At 41.8% G+C, this 23,908-nt stretch overlaps 1 protein-coding gene and 3 long non-coding RNA genes across 5 annotated transcripts in view; 2 read left to right on the forward strand and 2 right to left on the reverse strand.

The window, feature by feature from the left end:
- Positions 1-1,074: 1,074 nt before the first annotated feature.
- LOC309380397 overlaps positions 1,075-23,908 on the forward strand; it is a 119,359-nt gene continuing 96,525 nt past the window's right edge. The window contains exons 1-2 of the long non-coding RNA XR_014172908.1: positions 1,075-1,513; positions 7,834-8,039. This is a non-coding gene — a long non-coding RNA (uncharacterized lncRNA). The remainder of the gene's footprint in view (positions 1,514-7,833; positions 8,040-23,908) is intronic.
- Positions 9,185-23,908, reverse strand: part of LOC309380473 — a 33,800-nt gene continuing 19,076 nt past the window's right edge. Inside the window, exon 2 of the long non-coding RNA XR_014172949.1 lies at positions 9,185-11,211. This is a non-coding gene — a long non-coding RNA (uncharacterized lncRNA). The remainder of the gene's footprint in view (positions 11,212-23,908) is intronic.
- On the reverse strand, positions 13,178-16,423 carry LOC309378967 (transcription factor 15-like). 2 transcript variants are annotated; one of them, XM_081927666.1, is made up of 3 exons: positions 15,816-16,423; positions 14,822-14,919; positions 13,178-13,752 (listed from the first exon to the last, which is right to left on the reverse strand). In XM_081927666.1, exons 1-2 carry the CDS (start codon positions 16,290-16,292, stop codon positions 14,887-14,889), a joined length of 510 nt encoding a protein of 169 aa, XP_081783792.1. In that variant the 5' UTR covers positions 16,293-16,423; the 3' UTR covers positions 13,178-13,752; positions 14,822-14,886. The 2 variants fall into 2 exon arrangements, with proteins under 2 accessions (XP_081783792.1, XP_081783793.1); XM_081927667.1 differs by having other exon boundaries at positions 14,818-14,919.
- Positions 16,171-22,537, forward strand: LOC309378976. Its single transcript, XR_014172306.1, has 3 exons — positions 16,171-16,293; positions 20,080-20,179; positions 21,804-22,537. It is a non-coding gene; the product is annotated as an uncharacterized lncRNA (long non-coding RNA).

Raw genomic sequence — 23,908 nt, forward strand, 5'->3', positions numbered from 1 at the left:
AAACAGAACTCTATTCCGCCCCCCCTTGCTATTAAGAATACATTCTGAACTTACATTATATTTTTTCAGACAACGTACTTCACTTGAAATAAAATACATTTCAGGACTCCAGTGTATTGGAGGTTTTTGCAAAACATTTTCAATGTTTCTTAGGGCTTCCTAAGCAGAAAACTCTGTATTCCTTGTGTGATTTCACTGCGCTACTTTAAACAATCAGCTAACTGATTGCTTTAAAATGTCAAAAACAGGAGGCCTATATTCTCTCAGATAGGCCCTTTCCCCAATTTGGGGGTAGTTTTCATTTTCTCTTTTCCTTCTTCTCATCATGCATTTAAGAGAGCGAGCACAGGGTAATGGTTAGTGTGTAGGATGAGGACCAGAAAGAACACCAAGCTCATATTGGGACACCCTCCCCTCTCCCATGCAGAGCAGGGCTGTTATGAGCATGAAATGTGGGGTGAACTTTTAGGATAATAACGCCCCCTTGAGCTCCTTGGAGGAAAAGCAAGTTGGAAATGTAATAAATAAATAAAGCAAAACTAATATTGAATTCTGTTTTGCAAGGAATAATGTAGAAAGTGTTACTTTTTTGCACAAAGACAGACAGCATCATGTAAAAGGGACCCATGACCATTAGGTCCAGTCGTGACTGACTCTGGGGTTGCGGTGTTCATCTCGCTTTATTGGCTGAGGGAGCCAGCGTTTGTCCGCAGACAGCTTCTGAGTCATGTGGCCAGCATGACCAAGCTGCTTCTGGTGAACCAGAGCAGCGCACGGAAACTCCGTTTACCTTCCCGCCGGAGTGGTACCTATTTATCTACTTGCACTTTGACGTGCTTTCGAACTGCTAGGTTGGCAGGAGCAGGGACCGAGCAACGGGAGCTCACCCCGTCACAGGGATTTGAACCGCCGACCTTCTGATCGACAAGTCCTAGGCTCTGTGGTTTAACCCACAGTGCCACCCGCGTCAACAGCATCATGTAGAACAAGTCAAATTCAAGCAGTTTGAAGGCTTGGTCCATATATTTCACAATAATTATACCTAATGATTCCCTTAAGTTACATTCCACACAGCTCTGGTTATATGTGTAGTAGCTAGAACTCTCTTCAGGGTGATCCTGGGGATGATAGTAGTATTGTATGTGATCTGTCTCTCCTGTTTTTCTATTGCAGGCCCACAACCCTAAGACCACAGAAGCAACCATCACAGGTCAAATTTGCTACTGTACTGTAATCAACCTAGTACCAAACTGGCTATAGCCAAAATAAAGCACAGTGACCAAGTTTCCTGGGGCAGAGTGAAGCTCTGTTCTTTTGCTCTCCATTTTGCCCAAGTGAGCCAGGCATGTCCTTCAATCAAGTTCCCGAATACTGCAAGCACAGAATATGTTCTCTGGCAGGAAAACTGAGAAATTCTCATGGCAATTTCCATCGGCAATACCCATCTCTTCCTCCCCACAAAGTAGGGGGTGTCTGCGAGATCCCCAATTCCTGGTCAGGAAAAGAAAACTGGGTAAGAGGAATAGAATGGCTATATTCTGAACAGGGGCTGCTAACACTACAACATTTTGTTGCAGGTCTCGTTTGGGGAAGCATTGTTTGAGAAAGCAAGATGAGCTCTTGAACACCTAATCATGACAGCAGCTTGGCAAACATATGGTTCTAATTTGGATTGTTACGCTCACAATGTCAAAGTGGTATAATCAACCCCCTGTTTATAGAACCCATTACATTCTTCTGCTTCTCTTAAAAACCTAATGCAACATTTATGTAATATGAAGGATCTTATTCTTGTAATGGGCTCAGTTTCCCCCTGAAAGCCTCTATAATCACTTGCCGGAGTTCAGAGATCAAAGTACCCTGGAATATCCACCTCTTAGAGTGAATCATTAACTCAAATATTCTAATAATAGTAATCTGAGTTTTTAAAAATGTCATGATTTATCTGATTATGCAAACAAATTAAAAGACAGTCTCCTGAACCGCAAATCACTTGCTAATGCAAAGTCCTGCTTTCTGCAGAATGAATTAGAATTACCTGCAAATATTTGAAAACATAAGTGCCATTCAAGTTGATGCCTCTCATTTACAATTTAAAAGCCCTGCAAAGATCAAAGGAACTTGTGCAGCTACCTAAAGATTTGCCTTTTAAAACCCTACCTGCATACATTTGCATTTTCCATACTTTATGAGATTTAAAAGTGTCACGGGTCTGGTACCAAAGTATTAACTCATACGAACTGCTGCAATGCTGATGGATATTTTTGTCATGTTGAATTGATTGTCGCTTGCCCAATCAACTTTTTAAATACATATTTGTCTTACAATAAGTTTCACAAATCCTACTGTGAATGCTATTTTCCAGTGTTTGCTTCCACAAAGGCTATTTTGTGGGGGGTTGGTAATGGACAGAATGAGGTTACCTAAACATTTAAAAAGGGTCTGTATTCAAATAACTGTCCAGTGTGAAAGGCTTTGCAGTTTTCTGAGGTAATTCAGACTTTACATTTTAAAAGTCACATAGTCATTACTAACTCATTTGTGTAGAGGAAAACCACAGGGTAGGAGCAGTGAAAGCTGGGCCATCAGAGCAACCAGGGCCCAGCCCTAGACAGTGATTTTTTCCTCATGTTTCCCTGCAAAATTTGAAAGCCATCCTTTCACAATCCATTTCAATGTAGAAAGTCTAGCTAAGTCATGCCCATCGAAATCAATTAATGAATGTAAGTTACTTAAGTCCATTGATTTCAGCAAGTCTACTTGAGTATGATGAACAATGGCTATCCCCTGATCAATTTATTAAATATGAATATAATCAAAACCTCAATATAGGCATCTTTCTGAGATCTTGAAGAAAGTGTAAGATAACATACAATTTAATAAACAAAACCTACCACTCACTGTCAGAAAAAAGTATATTTAATATTTTCCTTTTCATTCCCTGCAATATTTTCATTTTCATTACATGGCAAAACCAAAGTAGCCTCGTTTTTTTTTTAACTCACAGTACCATCAATTCAAATTTGCCCTCACCAATTCACATTGACCCTGAGTAATCAACTAAAGTTTTGATTAAACTACTGATTAAACTTTACAGCCCTAATATTAACCCATTCCTTATGGCTAAACTGTAGCAATTATCTTGTTATTTTCAAGAAAGCTTGTTTTATGCTGAAGTGTTTTCCTCTGTATTCCAATTCATGAGCAGTCAGTATAATTTGGCATCTACTGAGCAGCTGTATAGTTGATTATATGTGATATACAAATTTCAGGGAAATGGGCTTGAAGCACCCAGGTTGTACTGTCAGCCACAAATGTGGACTGTTAAATCTTAGCTTCTCAGATGCATTGAATGATGGTTCGATAAAGGCTATTCTAGTGGGTTTCAGAATTCATTGCTTATTATCTTCTTCTTCTTTCCCCGCTACTAGATTTACTTGGCCTTCTAAGGGCATCCTTTATAAAGCCTTTTTGCTTTGTTGTGTTGCTTCCCTTGGGATACATTCCTGCTTTGGATAAGCATGGAAAGCAGCAGTTTCCGTCTGTTTGATTTCCTCCCACGCTCTTTGCTGCTGCTGGAAGTAGAGAGCTGGCCAGGGAATTCAATATTAAGACAGCAACTCAGATCCTACAACCTGTGTTGATCTGTTGCAGTTAATATTTGCCTCCAGGGTGCCCCAGAATTGCATGAACACAACTGGACAGGCATACTGTACAGTTTCTGATGGAGCAGAGCATGCTTTACAAACTTTTAGGATCATCATGCCTGCAAAATCTTGATCAGAAAGTGGACTACAAAGTGAGGAGATAGATTTCACTCTCCAAAAATTCACCATTCTGCCCAGTAACATTCCTCCCCTCCTGCCCCTTGCCATTCTTTCATCTAGCTCTATATAGCTTGCTTGTATGTCTCATTCTTTCTCCCTATTCATCATAAAGGGTCTTAAGCAATTTCTTGGCAACTGCAGCAAGAAGAGGAAAGGGGAGCTGTATCTCGCTTCATTTGTCCCACAAGAATAAATTTGAAGACATACCGCTACTTTCTTCTGACCGTAATGCATCTCAGGACCTTCGGGGTGGCAGCAGAATGTAGGCTCATCTTTAAATTCACAAAATGAGTAAGGATGGGGGGGATTTCATCATCATTTTTCTTTCAAGTATGCTCTGCCTGATAGAACAGCACATTCTCTCTTTCAGAGAAAATGGACTATTTCAGGAAAGAAAAGTGAAACCTAAGCTACGCCCCCTATAATTCCAAGTGGTTCTGTGATATATGAGGAGCAGGCACAACCTTTATTCCAAGAGTTGCTAACATTACTGGTCTCCGCTGTCATCTCAGACTGGAGACTGTTGATATGGATGATGGAAGGCACTAATACAGCAGAGTCATATAACCTATTCATCCTCATATAATATATGTGTCCTCTGTTCATGCATGATGCAGGTGAATCACTTTGCTGCAGGGCTCCCCTCCCCTGCTCCAGGTCCTTTTTTTCTGGAAAAATAGCACTGCTTTGAAGTCTTCTTATTTCTGCTTCTGTTTCTCCATCATTGGCTGAGCAAGATCCAGCTGCTCAGCTCCATTCCCTTGCTTCAGGGAACAGAAGTCCAGCAACTTCATCAGCAAGGGAAAACTTGCCTCCATCTTGAGTTGAGCAAATTCCAGCTGCTCTGTCCTATATCTTTCCCTCAGAGGTTATCAGCAGGCTCTGACCAAGGATAAGAACACAACAAGAGATCTGAACTTGTTGGATAGCAAACATTTGTTCTATCATAGGAATACCATGTTACTCCTGCTGCTGCTGGAACAAGATTTGATTTGATTTTCTTTTTTTTTTTTACTGTGGGAATCTTCTGTAAGCTGCTTTGAAAGTCTGCTGGGGCTATAAAGTGGTAAAGATAAAGAGAGATGGGCTATTGACCTCCTTTGGATCTCTATACACCTGGGATTTCAACTGCCCACATCAGCTAAACCCTTTTGGAAAAAACCCTAAAAGATAAAATAGGCATGGTTGAAAGTGTATCAGTAGCAGACGGTCTGCTTCATGCAGATGCTAATCTTCTTAGAACAATGCTTAGGCAGTTTCCTTCTCAAACAGCTACAAATAAGGGATGGTATAAACCTGCTTCAGGCATCTTTACAGGCCCAGAGCACTCTTCCTTCGTAAATGTTGTCCTGGCAACCTGAATTTATAATCTCACACAAAGTGTTATCTATAAGACTTGACACGAAATTTAATTTTAGAATACGTCTGTGATAATTTGAAGTGCTGCATTTTATTTTTTTTAATAGCATGATTTATTTTTCAGGTAAGGCTACCCAGTTGAAACCTTGACAACAATTGATTAAAACTTTAGCTACACACTTATTGAATCACAGCACAAAGCAATTTTTAGAGGAACTAAATATATGAGCTCCCAATGGAAATTATCGTTCAGGACTTTTGTAAAGTTCAAATATCCAGAAATTCTCGATTCCTTTTATTCATATATTGATTAGCTTTTGGTTGAATCAGGCACAAATCTTCTCTGGACTGTTTGTAATGACCTTAGAAGGCTAGCACACATCACCTGTTTATATAGAACTATATTTTCACCCTCTATTTATAACTCTCCAGACTTGAACAAAGTATTGGACTACTACTGACCTTTGCTGGGTCACACCTGTGTAGATCTCTGAGCAATATCCAGTTTGGTGCTATAATCCACTAGAGCCTGACCTTTCAGAAAGACCAAACATATAACCCCAATATTAAGAAGCACAGAACCAAAGAAAATAGATTATCAGGACCCCGAGTATGGAACCAGAAGACCTCCATGTAATGCATAAGTAACAAAGCAGCATTTCAGTTTTCAGTGTGAATAAATTTAATATTCACTTCCATTCACATTTTTAAATGTCAGAATAGTACTCAAATTAATGGGTTAGACATCTATATTTCCTAACAGAGCTTTCAAAACTTTTCATGTTGGTGTCACACTTCTTATGCATCATTTCTCAATGCAATAATTCAGTTTTACTAGCAAAACAGAGGTTAAACTAACCCCTTTCCAGCCACGGGAGGAGCATAGGTAGAGTTTGCGTGGCACACCTACAACATTTCAGCTGACACACTAACATGTCGCGACACACATTTTGGAAAGCTCTGTCTGTGAAGTAGAGGAATTAAAGAGTCCTGCAGGTGCTAGTTGGAGTTAATTGTTAGGTGCCTACAGATTTTAGCTCAAATGCCTGAAGGCTGAATTGATATTCTGGCAAGGAAATGGTCCGACTATCTCCTGCTATTCATTTCATTGTCAATCCATATATGTTATGGAGGGAGGTAGAAATAGTTGCACCTGGAAATAAATGGATGCTAATTCTATAACTCTAAATATGACTGAGTTCAGTGGGGGTGTTGAGTTTTATTTTCCTCATTTATATCAACCAGAGTTAAAGTGATTACTTTTTTCTGGGTTGTATTTAAAACTAATATAAGCTGGTGTGTATACACACGCACGCACACCCACACACACCCTGTGTATACTGCAATTTCATTAAAAGTATCAAAGCAGTTTACAACCATTATATATGCAAAATAAAAAGCACAGGTTATTCTTATTTAAACAGATTTCCAATTTACTATTACAAAAAGTGTTTAATCTCACTTGTCTGCATAAGCCTAGATGCAAAGGAAAGTTTTCAGCAAACATTTAAAAGTCAATATTGAAGACGCCTGCTAAATCCCTGCTGGAAGAACATTCCACAGGACTAGACCAATTACACTAAAAGCTTGGTTTTGTGCTGATGCCACATGAGCCTCACTGGGACACAACCAGCAACACTCCTACAGATAGATGATCCCAGTGACTGAGCTAGGATATAAGGGTTCAGGCACTCTCTAAGTGACTTGGACCCAAGTTGTAAATTAATACAAAGACTTTGAACTTGGCTTGGTAGCAGATGGACCCCCAGTCAGCTGGGCCTTGGAGGGCTAAACCTGCTGTGGAGTGGGGTGCTGCCAGGGACTGGCTGCTTTTTCTTCTTTGAGCTTATAACTTTACTCTTAAGAAGACTCCTGCCCCAGGCCTCAGACAAGCTCTGCACGGTCCTGCAGCCAGTGCAGATGTTTTAACAATGGTGTCTCACCAGAGCTCAGATGTCCTTTGAACCCAATCACCCCACCAACCATGAAACATTCATGGATCCCCACTTGTGGATTAATTTCCACAGATCTAAATGTACTAATTTCTCCTCTAAGAGAAACACAGCAATGTGGCTTGAAGATGAGCAGATTAAGGATATATCCAGGTAGATGTTTGGGTCTCCTAGAAAGGACAAGAATAAGATAACATTAATGTCAGATATAATGTATTTTCATGTGTCCTGACACCATGATGATCACCATTTCACTGCCACATGTAATTGGCTGATACCAGCTGGTGAAGAAACACAGAATGCTGTGCTATTTGATATGAGTTACTTCAATTAAATTATTAGGCACAGGGAAGCTTAAAAGCTGGCTATTTTAAATGACACATGTATATTTAGTGTCACTTCTAGCCAACGTAGCCGCCTTCTTCTTCTTCTTCTTCTTCTTCTTCTTCTTCTTCTTCTTCTTCTTCTTCTTCTAGATTTACTTTGCTTTCACATTTTTCACAAATGCACTTTTACATTTGCCCTGATGTATTCATGTTCATCGGCAATACGTGTTGCCACTAACACACCTGTCTGACTGGAACGTATTTCATAATGCATTGCTTATTCAAACCCTTTGGGTTTGTTTTTTTTATTGGCCGAAAGCCCATTTGAGTTTGCTGTTCTTCATTCTGAACATATTGTTTCTTTCCTAGGAAGGCTCAGCTTCAAAGTACAAAGCTCTCTTTCAGGTGGAGGAGTCCCAGCTGCCTGATCCCATCTAAACCTGACAGCTGCCTGGCCTTTTCCTCAGGCGAAGTTCTTCTTTTGGCATGGTTGCTCTTTGGTCGACAAGTTCAATAACTACTGCATACGTTTGGATGAATGATGTCGCTGGTTGCCTTGAAGGATATGTCGCCAGGTTTGTAAACAAGAGAATATGCATTAACAGGCAACAGTGGCTTGGATTCTGCTGTGAGAGCAGATTCTGCTGTGAGAGAGGTAACCAATTCTATTTCCCACCTGCACCTCTCATGCCCTATCAAAACAAGTCCCAGTACAGGAGTGGAGAACCTGTAGCCTTTTCAGATTTTGATGGGCTACAGCTCTCATTGTCCCTGATCATTGGCTTCTTGGCCAGGGCTGATTGGATTTGGACTCAAATATGCTGGGAAGACCACAGGTTGTCCACCCTTGGTCTACTAGGTAAGGGCACCTTTCAGATAAGTTTTTCAGGTGTTGCAGAGAGCTGCAGTTTGTGTGTAGAAGGACAGGTTGCACCTGTGAAGTGTGTTTCGCTTGGGTTGCAAAATCTTTGGATACCAGCTATCAGCTTTTTGAAATTGTCTTTTCTTGCAAACTCAACTTTGCAAATGTTAATTATGTATCAAAGTGCTTTGTTTTTGTTTTCATGTAAAGGAAATGGATGTCTCTCAACTTAGAAATAAATGTTCTGAATGGCAGTTCTAAAGCACGTCAAAGTGCAAGCAGATAAATAGGTACCGCTCCGGCGGGAAGGTAAACGGTGTTTCGGTGCACTGCTCTGGTTCGCCAGAAGTGGCTTAGTCATGCTGGCCACATGACTCAGAAAAACTGTCTGCAGACAAACGGCCTATAAAGCAAGATGAGCGCCGCAACCCCAGAGTCGTTTGCGACTGGACTTAACTGTCAGGGGTCCTTTACCTTTACCTTTTAAAGGGGGATTTAAATGTAAAATGTATACAAAAATATTGCATTCCCCCCCCCCCCCGGGTCATGTGGCCAGCATGACTAAGCTGCTTCTGCCTCACCTCTTTTTTCCTTCTAGACCTAAAGCAGCCCTCAGAAGGCTACCCAAGTGGTTCCCTTTCTCTGCCAAAAACATATCTACCTGTTTGACTCTTTGGGTGTGCATGCAAATATGGTCCTCCCCCCTTCATTTATTGAATATCAGGAGTAGAAGATGAGAAACAGCTGCTACATCACTAGCCACTCCTCAATGTTTTAGCATAAGCAACCACCGCCCATTGCTTGGGCGTCTTATCTAAGAGATCTTTTTCAACAGCAAAATAAAAATACAGAGGAAAATGTATGTTTAGAATTATTTTAATGTTAAATCTGTCTTACAAAAATACACTTTATTTTAGAAGAAATTTTCAGGCTTTTATAAACAAACTTGTCTCTTTTACGCAGGCATTGTTACTACTGTTCAGCCCAAAGGGCAGTAATAATATATTTTTTTTAAAAAAAAATACCCTGGCTGTTCTTATAAGAGCACAAATGGGCGTTTTGAACCATTAGTAGTAGTTAGGTAGTATGTTTAAAAGCTTTTGTTAAAAATATGTTAATGATTTTCCTCTTATCTGTAGCATCAGCCTTGCGAATAAGCCTACAAAGTTTAGTAGCCAATATTTATTTTATTTTATTTTTTACAACTCTGACAAGAGGCTATTCCACTATGTTTCCATGCTGGTGATGGAGACATACAGCCCTCTTACTTCAAAGCCAGCATGGGAATGCAGGGTTCTGGACAGGCTGGAAGAGGAAGGACAGAGCTGATGAATAGGTACCTTGTCCTCCAACCCAGCACAGAAACCAAGCAGATTGCTGAGGAGGAATGGCAAGACCTACCACCTCCTGCATGGAATTCTGTGCCCTTGGCTTGCATGACATTCCATGTTGCCACACAAGTTGTAAACTGGAAGGCTGAGTAATGCCTAGGATACCACAGTAAGATTTTATTCCTGAGCATTCTGATTTAACCGGCCCTGGTGTGCTTTAGAATGACATTAACTGCCTTTACATAGCAGCCGTACATTGAATAAACAGAGATGCTTGGATTTGAAAATTAGCACATTAAGCAACATCAATATAAAGCATACTTTGTTATGTACATTTTCAAGAGAACTAGGCTTTCCACTTCTATTTTCATAGATCTATACAAGGCATCTTAAAAGTGTAAATTCAAGAGATAGCACCCAATTGAACTGAAACATTTTACAGCATAGTCTGTCTGGATATTCTGCTCCAAAGAATACCCTTTTGTACAGCCCCTCTTCATGACAGTGGGGTTTATTATGCAGGTGAGGGAGTTCCAGCTGTGTGTTGGAGCCTGCATGTCCAGAACCAGCAGTTGGCTTACAGCAGATAAATGGTAGTCACTTCTTCTCTCTACCCATATGGTTAAAAAAATGCATAAACTATGACAGCATAGTATGTGCACACGTATAGGGACACAGCTACAAGGTTAGTGTGTGGGGTAGTGAACTGCAAATTCAGAGATCCAATGGTGGAGACAGAGTCTCATGGTTAGTATTTGGAAACCCTGACCTCTAAATTGCTGTAACCAACTGTAGGTGGCCAGTTATCACCAAAATAACATTGAAAGAGCCCCAAATCCCAAAAGTGTAAAGGATCCTGGAGTTGTGGGTGTGAAGCAGATGCAGTCTTGCCAATGCAAAGTGGCAACAACCTTGGCAGAAGGTAAATGGCTGCTTAACAACAAGTTCATGCGCTTGCGATGCACTTTAGGTCTGCTTCGGGTTGGCTGCATCCCTCAGCTGCCTGGAGAGGCCTTGGTGTGGGGAAGCATCAGAAGCATAGCTGCTTATGGACTCGGGAGCCTTAGCTAGAACAACTTGAAGATTAAAGTCTTGCCTCACTATACACTGTAGGATATTGAGTCATATTCATTTGATTGCTGACTTTCATGATCTCACAAACCAAACGCTTAACTTCTGTTAGTAGTTATCAGCATAAATATTCATGCAGGGGCCCAGTAGAAAGAACTGTAAAACTACCCAAATGTTCAGGAGGAGCTATTTAAATATTAGGATTAAGGACAGAGGACGACTTCATTTTAACAGAATTTGACTGTTCTGTTCCAATCGAGCTTTGCCCATATTGGATTGTCTCTTCCATTGAGCATCCGGGCTGCTTGTGCTTTTTCTTAAAGCGAAATTATTTGCAAAATGTATGTCCATCATGCATTTCAAGGACTCAAGTCCCATACGGGACGATATTTCTGCAGCATAATTTCATGATGGCTAAGTATTTTTGTACAGTTATATGCATAGTTCTAGGTCCCTGCTCATGTGCTGGTTACTTAAGGAAACCTGGACTGCACATATATAGATATGACATTTTATGTATAATTAAAGGGGGGGAATCAAAAAGTCTGGGCGGATGAGCTTAATATATCATCTATCTATCTATATCTATCTATCTACATCTATTTATTTATCTCTATCTCTATCATCTATCTATCTATCTATCTATCTATCTATCTATCTATCTATCATCTATCTATATCTATATCTATCATCATCTATCTCTATCTATCTATATCTATCTATCTATCTATCTATCTATCTATCATCATCTATCTCTATCTCTATCTATCTATCTATCTATCTATCTATCATCTATCTATCTATTATCTATCTATCTATATGGGGGGGGAGTACTTATAATTCAGATGCTATTTACCTGTTTATGAAAGGATAGTGCAGATGAAGTGTACTGTAATGGAATAGTCTACTGTTTCTGGTAAAAAAATATATAAGAACACCAGACTATATTTATTCCAATTGTAAAAGACTTTTAAAAAATTAAGTAGCATGGGCATCAGCTTCTAAGAAGGAGAAAGCCCTTATGTCCCTTTAAGAGCTCTAAAATAGAAAACATTCAGCAAGGGCATTTCCCCCCAACCATTGCAACAGAATAGTGGGGAAATTGGCCTGTTTGGAACACCTGTTTTCTTTAGAATTGACAAAGGGTCATAATCCGGTCCTCCTTTAGAATATGATTATTCTTTCCAAAGCAATTGAAAGATAATTATTAAAAGTGCATGTAACATTTTGAAAATTACAGGAGTGCAATAGAAAATGAAGGAGGGATGTATGCCCAAAATGTGAACAAAATTCATATGAACCAGTCACTAAATAGGACCTGATGGCTGACGCTTTTCTTGTGCCAATGATGACCACTTTGTTATAAATGGGTCAGCATGAGGCTTGTTAACTGCATGCAGGCCACCTCTACTCAGTCTGAGCTGTGTAGCTTTGTCAGAGGTGTGCAAAATCCCCAAGTCCGCTTAAGGGAAATATGAAAGTTGACTTATTATGAGCAAGGAGCTGTCATGGGCACAAGGGGGGAAATGGCCATCAAAACAAGGCACTGACCCCCAGACTGTGAGGAAGAAGTGGAATGTGTTTCATATTCTTTCAAACTGCCTATCAACATACCCTAGCTTAGTAGGTTTTTTAATAAAAAAAAATACACTCTGACATGCTGGTTCATTTTGTCTCCAAAACTGGTAGCTGTATTTAAGCTTCCTGTCAGGAAAAGCCACAGAAATTTGGATGGTTGTGAGTAGGACCACAAAAGTTGCTTCACCGAAGGGGAGAGGTTTACTTAGGGTTAAACCAACCTGCTCTATATTCTTCCTTGACTATAAGCAAAATTTATGATGAAGGGTTTGTGATAGCTAAGAGCAGGCACCCCCAAACTCGGCCCTGCAGCTGTTTTGGGACTACAACTCCCATCATCCTTAGCTAACAGGACCAGTGGTCAGCGATGATGGGAATTGTAGTCCCAAAACAGCTGGAGAGACAAGTTTGGGAATGCCTGGCTAAGAGAATTAAACATTCATCTACATTGTGAAATGTAGGCCACAGAGCATTACTTTCATGTGGCTTAACTCAGGGATTAATATATACGTATTATTATTATTATTTTGGAATGCTGAGGAATCATTATTGGAGCATCATTAATCTCGACTGATTTTCCCAATTTATTTCTTTTTCCTGATTTTTGTATTTATTTGTTTGTTTATTTATTTATTACATTTATAACCCAACTTTCCTCCAAGATGCTCAGGGTGACCTACGGGTTCTCCTCCAATCCCCAGTTTATTCTCACAACAACCCTGTGAGGTGGGTTAAACTGAGAAATAGTGACTGGCCCAAGGTCACCTAGCGAGCACCCCAGCTGAGTAGGATTAATTACTTTTAGATATGAAAGATGAGGCCATATGTTACGGTGACATACCACATTGCGAAAATGTTTTCACACACCGCTCTAAACAATGTATATGTCTACTTAACGAAAGCTTTGTCTGACCATTTTAGAAACCCCTCTACTGTGAACTAATGTTGTTTTGCTTTATTATTCTGCCCGTGTTTGGAAAAGTGGCTTAAAAACCCTCCCAAAACTTGCTCAGCTTAATTCAAAATAAAGATTGCAGGCTTACATGACGACCAGCAGTCAGATACTGTAGCACCAGTGATAATGTACAGGCACAACTTGCGAGTAACCAAGGAGAGCAGATAAATTTAGAGGGCCCTTGGGAACTTTCCCTGCTCCACACTTCAATGATGAACAAATTTAGAAAGATCCCACACTGTTTCAAGAATTGGCCTGAGTCACTCGACAGCCCTTCTCAAGTTTCAGGCCTAAGTGGAGAACCTCCTCTCAGTTTGGCTGCATCTCCCTCCAGAGCCATTTGGCTAAGCTGATTTGACAGCAGAGCTGTGGTGCAAGTCTGTGGCTAGGTTCACATGGCCAAAGATGGGTTTGTTCTGAAGCTGACATCGGGGTGCTTTGCTCGTTTCAGTACCATGGGTACAAAGTTACATGACGGCTTCCCTCAGCATCTGCAGTAGAGAGACGATAAAATAGACATGCTTAAGCTACCTTGTGAGAGAGGAGAAGCAAGCGGTTGTAGCACAACAGGGTTTTACTTGTCGCTACACTACATTGTCTTCCTCACACACAGCAAAAAACCACCTGGCCCTGGACTGACTATGATTGAGAGACACAGGATGGATGTTATTTTGATTCATTTTGAGCAAATCTTGACTGGACAGAGGAAATTCCTGCCCTTTCCCCCTGTGACTGTCTGGGGTGGGGAAAAACTGAATGGTACATTAAATGGACATAAGCATTTAATGGGTTTTGTTTTACTTTGAAAGTAAAAGCAGTGTGTGATCATGGTGGTGTATTTTCACCAGGATGGTAGAGCAGAGGGGGGAAATGTCAGTTCTCTCCTGATCTTCCTCACAGCTACTATTTTTTTTTTTAGAATAAAAACATAATATGCTAAATGCAATTAATTTCTTCTTGTCTGGCCCACGGACTGACAAGAGGAACCACACTGTGTTGATCAAGAACCAAAATGGGTACAACCGCTCTAGCCCTTGGGTACGTGCTTCTCCTGTAATTTGTGTATGATCCTTTAATGCGCAATTTTAGTGGAAATCCTTGCATCTGCTAGCAGAGGCCAATGAGGTTTTGGCTGAAAAAGAGAGAGGGCGGTGTGACATGGCTTAGCCATCCAATGGTAGCTAGAGGCTGTGAGCCTGGTGCATTATGAGAGTCTCCCATTAAGAGGAGACACCGGGTGTTTGACAGCTCAAGTTCCATCATGTGACATAGGTCTAGGAGGCATCAGTATCAGGGCTTGGCTGCTTAGGTTTAGCATTTCTTGCACGAAAATAGCTGCCACGCCAGGTGCAACTTTCCCCACCGTGTTCAGTTTCAACTGCAAAAATCCCCTTTGAATAAGCCTCTGGCAATGGAAAACAAAGTGCAGATCAGGGTTAGTCCTCCCCCCCTTTCCCTTTTTTATGTAATTGCATGATTTCAATGTAAACATTATGATATAAGTGGCAGAGAGAGAGAGAGAGAGAGAGAGAGAGAGAGAGAGAGAGAGGGGTTACCTACAACTGTTCTATAACCAGTCCGGTATTTGTGCAAGCTTCTCTTCTGAATCAATGTCCACAATGCTTTTAAAGAGACAAATGTTTCTCCCTTTCTCTGTGCTGCAAATAGAATAAAGGCATCCATTATAACGAGGCAGTGCACATAAACCATACATTAAAGTTTTATTTCAGTTCAGTTGTCAGTGGCCATCTCACCCAAATTTTACCTGTTAATATAAAAGGTCCTAGCCACCAAAGCAGAGATAAGCTTCACCTGTGCACTTCATGGTTGGTTGGGGTTTAAACGCCTGAACATTTCAAACACTGACAGTCTCAGTTATGAAATATGAAATTTATGTATATAAATTCTTTTCAGTGCAAGCTATAAAATAGACCAGGCACAATGAAGCTAAAAGAAAGGGGGGGAATATTCTTTTTTTAAAAAATATTCTATTGAGGAAGAGAAAGAGAAAAATCTTCATACAGTATGGAACAAAATAAAAGGAAAACACACAAAGGCCCCAAATGTAAACAGGATGTTGCACTTGGCAGGTGATGATGCAAATCCCCAAAATAAGAGGGAAATGCAAATTATTTTCCCCAGCTACAACACAAAGCAAACTGCAGCTTTTGCACATTTATTCAAGCAATGCTCACATGAAGGGAGTGAGTTTTTGTAAGGAACATGCTTTAAAAAGGAGTGCGCGCGCACACACACATGGTGCCCTAACAGTTTCAGACAAGGATTGTCTGTTCTGTACATATTTTGGTTCCCCAACTGGACACACTGAGTTAACGAAAGCTCTAGTTCACCTTTCTGATACGTTCCTCAATTTGATGCCAGTTCAGGTGCAGGCTTTAAAGCCGATGACCAGAGCAGAGGCTCACCTTCCTGCAAAATTCTCCCTTGCTACACCTCTGCTGAAAACAACCCCAATCCGTGCAGGCCACAGCTTGCGGTGTATACGTGTGTGGGGTGGGGTGGGGTGTTACTGAGTGCTAGATGCCAGCCTTACCAGCTTCCTCTGGTTGCTCAGGCAGAAGGTACAGATTGGTCTTGGTGCTGTTGCTGTGCTGCCGCCCTGCAGGAGAGGCTGGTATTGCAAGCAGGGCTGCCTCGAAGGCAGCTGTTCCTCCCCCAAGCTCTCGCTCTGTTGCGGTGGCTGCTGCTGCTGTAGGAGCAGCATGTTAGCCAGGTGGGAGATGTAGCTGGAGGCCAGGCGCAAGGTCTCTATCTTGGACAGCTTGCGGTCTGCGGGCTCGGTTGGGATGAGGGTGCGGAGGGTGCTGAAGGCTGTGTTCACGCTGTGGGTTCGGTCCCTCTCCCGGGCATTGGCAGCTTGCCTCTGCTTGCTCAGCCCGCTCAGCCGAGGGCTCTTCCGCTTGCGCTTCCCTTGGGCTCCGGTGGAAGTCAAGGATTTTCCGGAGCTGCTCTCGCTGCTGCCGCTCTCCAGTTCCTCCAGGTCGGATGCAGCACCCCCGCTCGACTTCATGGTGAGCCCAGCAGCCCCTCGGCCCCATCACTTTTATGCACAGCAGCTGCCACATTGCTCCTGTTAGCATCAGCCGCTGCTCTCCCAACTCCCCTCCAGCAGCAGGGTCATTTTTTGAATGGTTGCTCCTTTTAGATCTAGCATATGGTTGCTCTGTAAATAAGGCGAAGGAGGTGGAGCTGCCACCTCAAAGTAGCTGCACAGCTACGCCGGAGCTGTGCACCTGTTTCCCCCTTGTCATGTAAAAATGTGCAAGCTCTCCGGGAAGCTGCAGTGAGCATGTGCAGTGGGGAAATGGAAGCCCTTTCCCCAACCTTTGCCCTCAATTTCAGTAAGTGCTTTATCCTCCCTTCAAGTGCTTGAGCAGGATAGCTGCTCCAGTATCTTGCTTCCCAGTATTAAGAGAACAACCACTTGCTAGACATGGAGAACCAAGGTTTTCCTTTCAGACACCATTTTTACAATTCACAGTGACTACATATTTAAAATGTTGAAATACTGTACGTAGGAAGCTACATTATACTGAATCAGACTATACTGAGTCCATATAGCTTGGTACAGTGGTACTGCAGGTTACAAACACTTTGGGTTACAGACTCCACTAACCCAGAAGCAGTACCTCGGGTTAAGAACTTTACCTCAGGATGAGAACAGAAATCGCGCGGCGGCAGCAGGAGGCCCCATTAGCTAAAGCGGTACCTCAGGTTAAGAATGGTTTCAGGTTAAGAACGGACCTCTGGAACGAATTAAGTTCGTAACCAGAGGCACCACTGTATTACCTATAGTGGCTGACAGGGCCTTTCTCCAGGGTTTCAAGAAGGAATTATTCCCAGCTGTACTCTGAGGACACCAGGAATTGAACCTGGGACTTTTTGCATGGGAAGCAGATGCTCTACCACTAAGCTACAGTTCTTCCCTGGTTTCTACTGTTAGGAAAGACATGCATTTCTGGGACACATTTTTAAAAGTGTAGGTGTTACTCTCACATCCAGGTACATTCATGCTTCCCCAAAATTCATATACCTGCTTCCATCCATTTCCACACACAAATACTCTGTGTATCCAGCTTCTTTTCAACAGGCTTTTGAAGGAATAGCTCTAATATAATAATTCACAGATTAGCCTTTTTGTAATACTTTGCAAAACACTCATAGTACCACTAATATCTTGACTTAAACTGATGGGCATCTTACCTCAGTCATACAGTTTGCATGACTGAGGTTTTAACGTGTCATATCATTGCTATCTATCTATCTATCATCTATCTATCTATCTATCTATCTATCATCTATCTATCTATCTATCTATCTATCTATCTATCTATCTATCATCTATCTACCATCTATCATCTCACAATAAGAATATATAAAAGCTAAATGGAACGGAGAGAATTTTTGATGAATAGTTTTAATGTAATTAACTGGTGCATTTGGAATTAACTTAGCACTGTCTATTGATTTTTCCATACCTAAAATAAGGCTGCCATATGTCCAGATTTTTCTGGACATTCAAAGGTGGAATTGACATCTGGGGAGAATTTCCAAAAGGTGGTGCTTTGTTCCAGATTTTATACAAGTCAATCAACAGAGGCACTACTAATATTAAGCATATGCCTTAATTATTTGGGGTTATAAGTTTATCACCCATGTCCTTGAACTACAGCCCTTCATCCCTTGTTGATTTGGACTGTGTTTTCATTCTTTCTAAACTTCATCAAGCAATTCTAGGCCCTGTCAGCCCTCTACTGCCCCAAACTTTCCCTATTGCCAGTCCCCCTGTCCCAGTCATTTTGTCACCTTCCTGTTTACCAAAGATACCTTTTCGGCAGATGTGTTAAGGGTGTCAAAGCAGGGTTGGCTGATCCCATTTCACCACCTGAAATGGGAAAGTTCTGCTTTCCCACCCCTGCTGCCGAAGCCTTGCTTACTGGGGTCTCTGGTGAGATCTCAAGCGATCACATGACACTCTTTAGATCTTTGTAAGATCTTTCTCGAAGCTGCTGCTGCTGCATGACCTTGGTGATGCCCCATGGGATTCCTCTGCCTGAGGTGACTGATTTAGTCCACCTCATAGACAGGCAAGACCTGTGTGAAAGAGATGACTACTCCTTGGGCCTCAAACAAGAGATGTTCAACTTGAAGACGCCTGGGAATGGTAGTTTATCGAGGTCTCCATGTTCAAGGTCCCAGTAGTCCTGGCATCTTACATTTCCTATTATGTTTGAGCCACTAACTGAACTACAGTGGTACCTCTGGTTAAGAACTTAATTCGTTCCAGAGGTCCGTTCTTAACCTGAAACTTTTCTTATCCTGAAGCACCACTTTAGCTAATGGGGCCTCCTGCTGCTGCCGCACCGCTGCCACACGATTTCTGTTCTCATCCTGAAGAAGCAAAGTTCTTAACCCGAGGTACTATTTCTGGGTTAGTAGAGTCTGTAACCTGAAGCATATGTAACCCAAGGTACCACTGTATAAGGCTTTCAGATTTAAGCAACCTTCTCCTATGCAGCCCTTTGTTGCTGCTGCATTGATCGCAAAAAGGTCAACCCATGAGAGAGGAAAAGGGCCTTGGTGAGCACAGCTCAGAAAAAGCCAAAATTATTCATGAGCTGAACTGCAATTCAGAGTGATTTGGGTTCATGCCATTAATTTCCAAGCTGTGTGTGTGGGGGGGTCATTTCTGAATCACTCCCATTCCGAAAATCTGCAATTTCATGCCATGAACTGATTGCCTCCCGTCTCAAACAACTGGTGCCCCAAGATGGGAAGGTGTGTCTTCATGTGCATCATATAGAGCATGCAGCCAGGTCAAGGGTGTCTGGATAAGCACTGCAATGAACTTTTGTATAAACACTGACCAACATGCCAATATAAATGCCTTTCCTGCATATACATAGACCTCTTATCATTTTGAACTGGACAGATGATGGCTGGAGGAACTTCTATCACTTTTTCTTCCAAGCACCAGTCATGCATACTTAATATGGACCATTTTTGGCCGTTTTCAAAACATGCCTTCCTCAACCATTTACTTATTAAAAGGTTAGCATTTGCTCTCATTCATTATGCATGGCTTTTCCATAAAAAATGACAGCGCCATCACACTTTAAAGCCTCAGAAAGGTCACAGTCCAGGTTTTCCCAGCTGAATCATCTGACTGGCACTCAAACTAATTGCCAGAACTAAATAACCATTTTTACGTGACCCCCCTTCAGAAGATTATTGTCATTGTTTGTCTAAATATTGATCAGCTTTTCCACTCTAGTGTTGAGTTACCAGAGATGCCTCCCTCTTATCACAAATGCAATTGCTCCAAAATGGCCAGCTGCTTTGACATTCTTGGCCTAGAGTGTCATCATGCCATCTTGCAAACATTGCTAATGCCTATTTGTGGTTTCGTGACTGCCACACAATAGTCTCACTATTGCTGTGTGATGCAGTCCTTCAGGCTCAGCATTGATGTTTCATGGTTTAAGCAGAGAAATCCACAGAATTGAACATAGCCAGAAAAACACACTCCACAAATTGTGCTTCTTGTGCAATGCATTCATTATTCACTAATATAATCATTGAAATGACATATTGATAATTGATTTTAGCTAGGCTTCATGTGGCTAATTCCAGGAGAGCAAGGAGGGTTTTAGTTTGTGTTTCTTGAACAGTACTACCCAATGCAACATTGGCCACCTTGTACTTTTTGCCTATTGATGGGCAAAATCTCCTTTACTTAATTTGGAACAAACAGGTACTGAGAAGCTTTTCATGAGGCTTTTGTTCTTTTCCAACAGTGTGGAGCACAGCTGTATAGCTACTAGCCAGAGGAAAGACCCCAAGAGGGAATATGGGAGAAATATACTAGAAGATTATAAGCCAGTATATTTTCTCCAGGTTTGGAATGTTGTTGCATGCACTCTTAAAGTACCATGTACATGACCATATTGCTCCCTGGGAGTCACTTTTTAGTTTAAACTGCCCTGTGCCAGCCATAGCGGAGAGTCTCCTGGAAATCCATCCAGCAATATTCAGACACATACAGAAGAATAAATCGAAGAACAGTCCACATTTCTTGCCAGATTCCAAGCAATTTCTGTAGTTCCTTAGGTATACTTGCCGCATCATGGTCATATCATACCAGTCCTTGTATTTTTGTAGGATTGCCCTTTGCTGTTTGACATCTGAATCCAGGAAAATGGGTATAACTGAATATTTCCCTCTCTCATAACAAAACCAGCCCAACATCAACACATATAGGTTTCAGGGGTTGGTTTTGTGATAGGGAAATTTAATAAGTACAAGCCCAAATGGCAAGGTGTCAAATTTTATTCTAGCATTTCATACCCTCCAACATTCCTCAGATGAAAGTAGGGACATTTCTCACTCCCCTCCCCACACAACTGACCCCCCCCAGTTTTTGTAACCCCCCCAGCATTTCCTATCAGAAGAAGGCTGAGTGCCACCAACACTACAGCAATGGGACACAGCACACACACCCTCCACCATCCCTTAATTCCAATTTTATTTTTTATTCTTTTCTGACAAAAAGAAAAACACACAACAAACAGGCATGGTTAGACATGGATGCACAAAGCATTTTAAAACAAGCAAGCAAGCAAGCAAACAAACAACTCCAAGACTCCTTGCACTCTGCTCTGCTCCATCTTGCTTCTCATCCAGGGAGGCCTGCCATCTACCTGCCCCTCAGAATCAGTGCATCCACAGGGCCTTGGCAGCTGGGCCTTGGCAGTTGCAGCCTTCCTTACTCCTTGCCCACTCTCCAGCAGCCACTACAAGCTGCCCAAGGGAGGAGGCCCACATCACTGGCCATGGAGAGGCACAGAAGCACTGGCACACACTCCTCTCTGAGCTTAGCAGCGGTGGCTCTGGAAGAGGAAATAGGGACACTGTGAGATCAAATTAGAAGCCGGGATGGCTTTCATAGTACCAGGACTGTCCCTGGGAAATTGGGACACTTGGAGAGTATGGCATTTTAGGACCTATTTATCATAGAAAGCTTGGAGACCACACCAGCCAGGAAGTTGGACAGAAATTTCATTGTCTCTTTTAAACAGGAACAGCTACAGGAAACCCCTGATTCCACCAAGATACAGCAAATTCCAGCGTCATCTAAGCCCTATGCAGGACATTACAATGCAGCGTTCAGAAGGGGAATGGGAAACCAGGGGGAGGCAATGTGCTATCTCTGCTCCCCTCCCCCCATAATTCCTATTATCCTCAACTTGTGGAGGGTGACTGTGGAAGGTCCCTGCACATTTTAGAACTCTGATTTTCCATTGTTCTCAAAAGCATAGGGAGCCTCCACAGATACTGGAGGCTGCCCCCTGCAGTCAGCTCCCCACTTCCAAGTTAAGGGTAATGGGTACAATGACAGAGAGGTGTCAGAGCTTCCATGCTCATCCCCTGTGCACTCCTCATGTGTTTTCTGACCAACCGCATAATGGCACTTTCCACACACCCTTCCTGAACCTCTTTACTTCTTTTTTTCTGAATTAAGGAAGGGAAACTTGCGAAGGACTTGAAAGGAGTGAAGCTTTGCAGCTGATACAACAAAGAGCTAATCCAGTGATTAAGGACAAGAAAAGAGACTTAATGATCCTTGTTTTTAACCCCAAGACTGCTTGAAAGTTCACCAGGAAATGGCTAGAGAACTCAGAGAGGCTTGTAAAACATCCAAAACATTGGTGGCTTTAATTGCTTCCTTATTGATTGAGATAACATTTAGGAAAGCGCTGTGGGGAATGAATCGCCTTAAGGAAGGTGTAATAGCTCAGAGCTGGCATTGTTGCTTGCAACTAATAATATAGGCAAGACTAAGTCTGTGCAAATCTCTCATCATTTTACAGGCAACATTTTAATACCCAACTGACAAAGTACAGTCATGGAATTAATAGAAAGAGCCCAAAATTTAATCCGACTCCATGTCGTAAGTGCTCTTCCATGATAAAACTTGTTTATTCAGTTTTCATTCTGATTCACTTGCACAAAGCTTGCACCACTCTGTGAGGTCTTTATTGAGCATTGGTTCTCATTGGTTTATGGGCCGGTTGTACAACAACAAGCATTTACCCTGCACTCATTCCGATTTGCTTGTTGGGTGTTTACCTGTCATTTCGGTGTATTTCACCATCACATTCCTAACCACAAAAGTCTGGGTCTTTTAGACTGGATTTGTCGTGCTATGATGACAAAGCACATTACTCTACTTGAATTTCATAAACCTAAAGTTTGAATCCCTTCTGCAAAATAACGACAGTCTGGAGGTTAATAATAATAATAATAATAATAATAATAATAATAAATTTAATTTATACCCTGCCCTCCTCAGCCAAGACCAGGCTCAGGGCGGCTAACAACCAATAATAAAACAAGTTGATTGAAATACAACTTAAAAAACAAGATTAAAATACAACATTAAAACATTAAAATGCAGCCTCATCATAGGAGGAAAAAGGAAAAAAGAAAGAGAGGGGGAATCAAATTGATTCCAAGCCAAAGGCCAGGCGGAACAACTCTGTCTTACAGGCCGTGCGGAAAGAAATCAGATCCTACAGGGCCCTGGTCTCATGAAACAGAGCATTCCACCAGGCCAGAGCCAGTATTGAAAGGCAAGAACACCAATTCACTAATCAACACAAAATGGCCCCTGCAGATCACTGTGCTCCTTAAGCAGATAGAAGGGGTTTGAAGAGCTGTGTTAAAAGGGGGAAATGGCTTGGGATTCCTTATACCAAGGATGATAATCCTATGGCCCTTGTGATGTTGTGAGGCTATAGCTCAGGCATAGGCAAACTCGGTCCTCCGGATGGTTTGGGACTACAACTCCCATCATCCCTGACCACTGGTCCTGTTAGCTAGGGATGGTGGGAGTTGTAGTCCCAAAATATCTGGAGGGCCGAGTTTGCCTATGCCTGCTATAGCTGCTTTCATCCCTGACCATATTGATGGATGTTAGCATCCAGCAACAGAAAGCAAGTGATGGATTCCCCAGTTCTGACGTATACTATGAACCCAGAAAACCCTAAGATTTCTAAGGAACCTTCCTCAAGCCACAGTTTGTGAACCACACAGAGTTAATGACTGGAACAAAAGAAATAACATGTAAAACTAATAATTTCATTTTATGCCTTCATTTAACTGCACCTGAATGCTGAAATTGTGAGTCTGGAGCCTGCACTTTATGAATTTCTTTCACAACACCAACACTTTGGGATCAACTAAGGCTGCATACGCTAAAAGCACATTTACAACATATCACTCTGCCCCCTCAAGAACTACAGCAGGAGCTGTAGTTTACCACTCACAGGTGGAATCTACAAACATATAAAAAAACGCTGTGAAAATGCTTTTTTTAAAAAAAAGTTTTGAAAAATATATTGAATTTGCCATAGCTCACCATCACCATCTAGTGTCACATTTATATATTGCACTTTACAACTTAAAACATTTTATTTGTAGCTGTATAGCCAAGTCCACAGAGAAACAGTTCCTAGGATTTCGTGGGGTGGGGAGGGTGCTTTAACTGACCTTCAAATGCCTGGTGCTAACTCACAGATAATTTCCCAGGCACACAGGTTTATCTACATGTGATTCAAGTTACAA

Source organism: Podarcis melisellensis, assembly GCF_964234715.1.
Source record: "Podarcis melisellensis genome assembly, chromosome: 1".
Lineage (NCBI taxonomy): Eukaryota > Metazoa > Chordata > Lepidosauria > Squamata > Lacertidae > Podarcis > Podarcis melisellensis.

Excerpts from the sequence above, each read along its gene's own strand:
- LOC309378967 (XM_081927666.1), bottom strand. The coding sequence starts at position 16,292 with ATGAAGTCGAGCGGGGGTGCTGCATCCGACCTGGAGGAACTGGAGAGC. Across the intron at positions 14,920-15,815 it reads TGAGCAACCAGAGGAAGCTG|CACAGAGAAAGGGAGAAACA; the intron begins GTAAGGCTGGCA and ends TTCTATTTGCAG.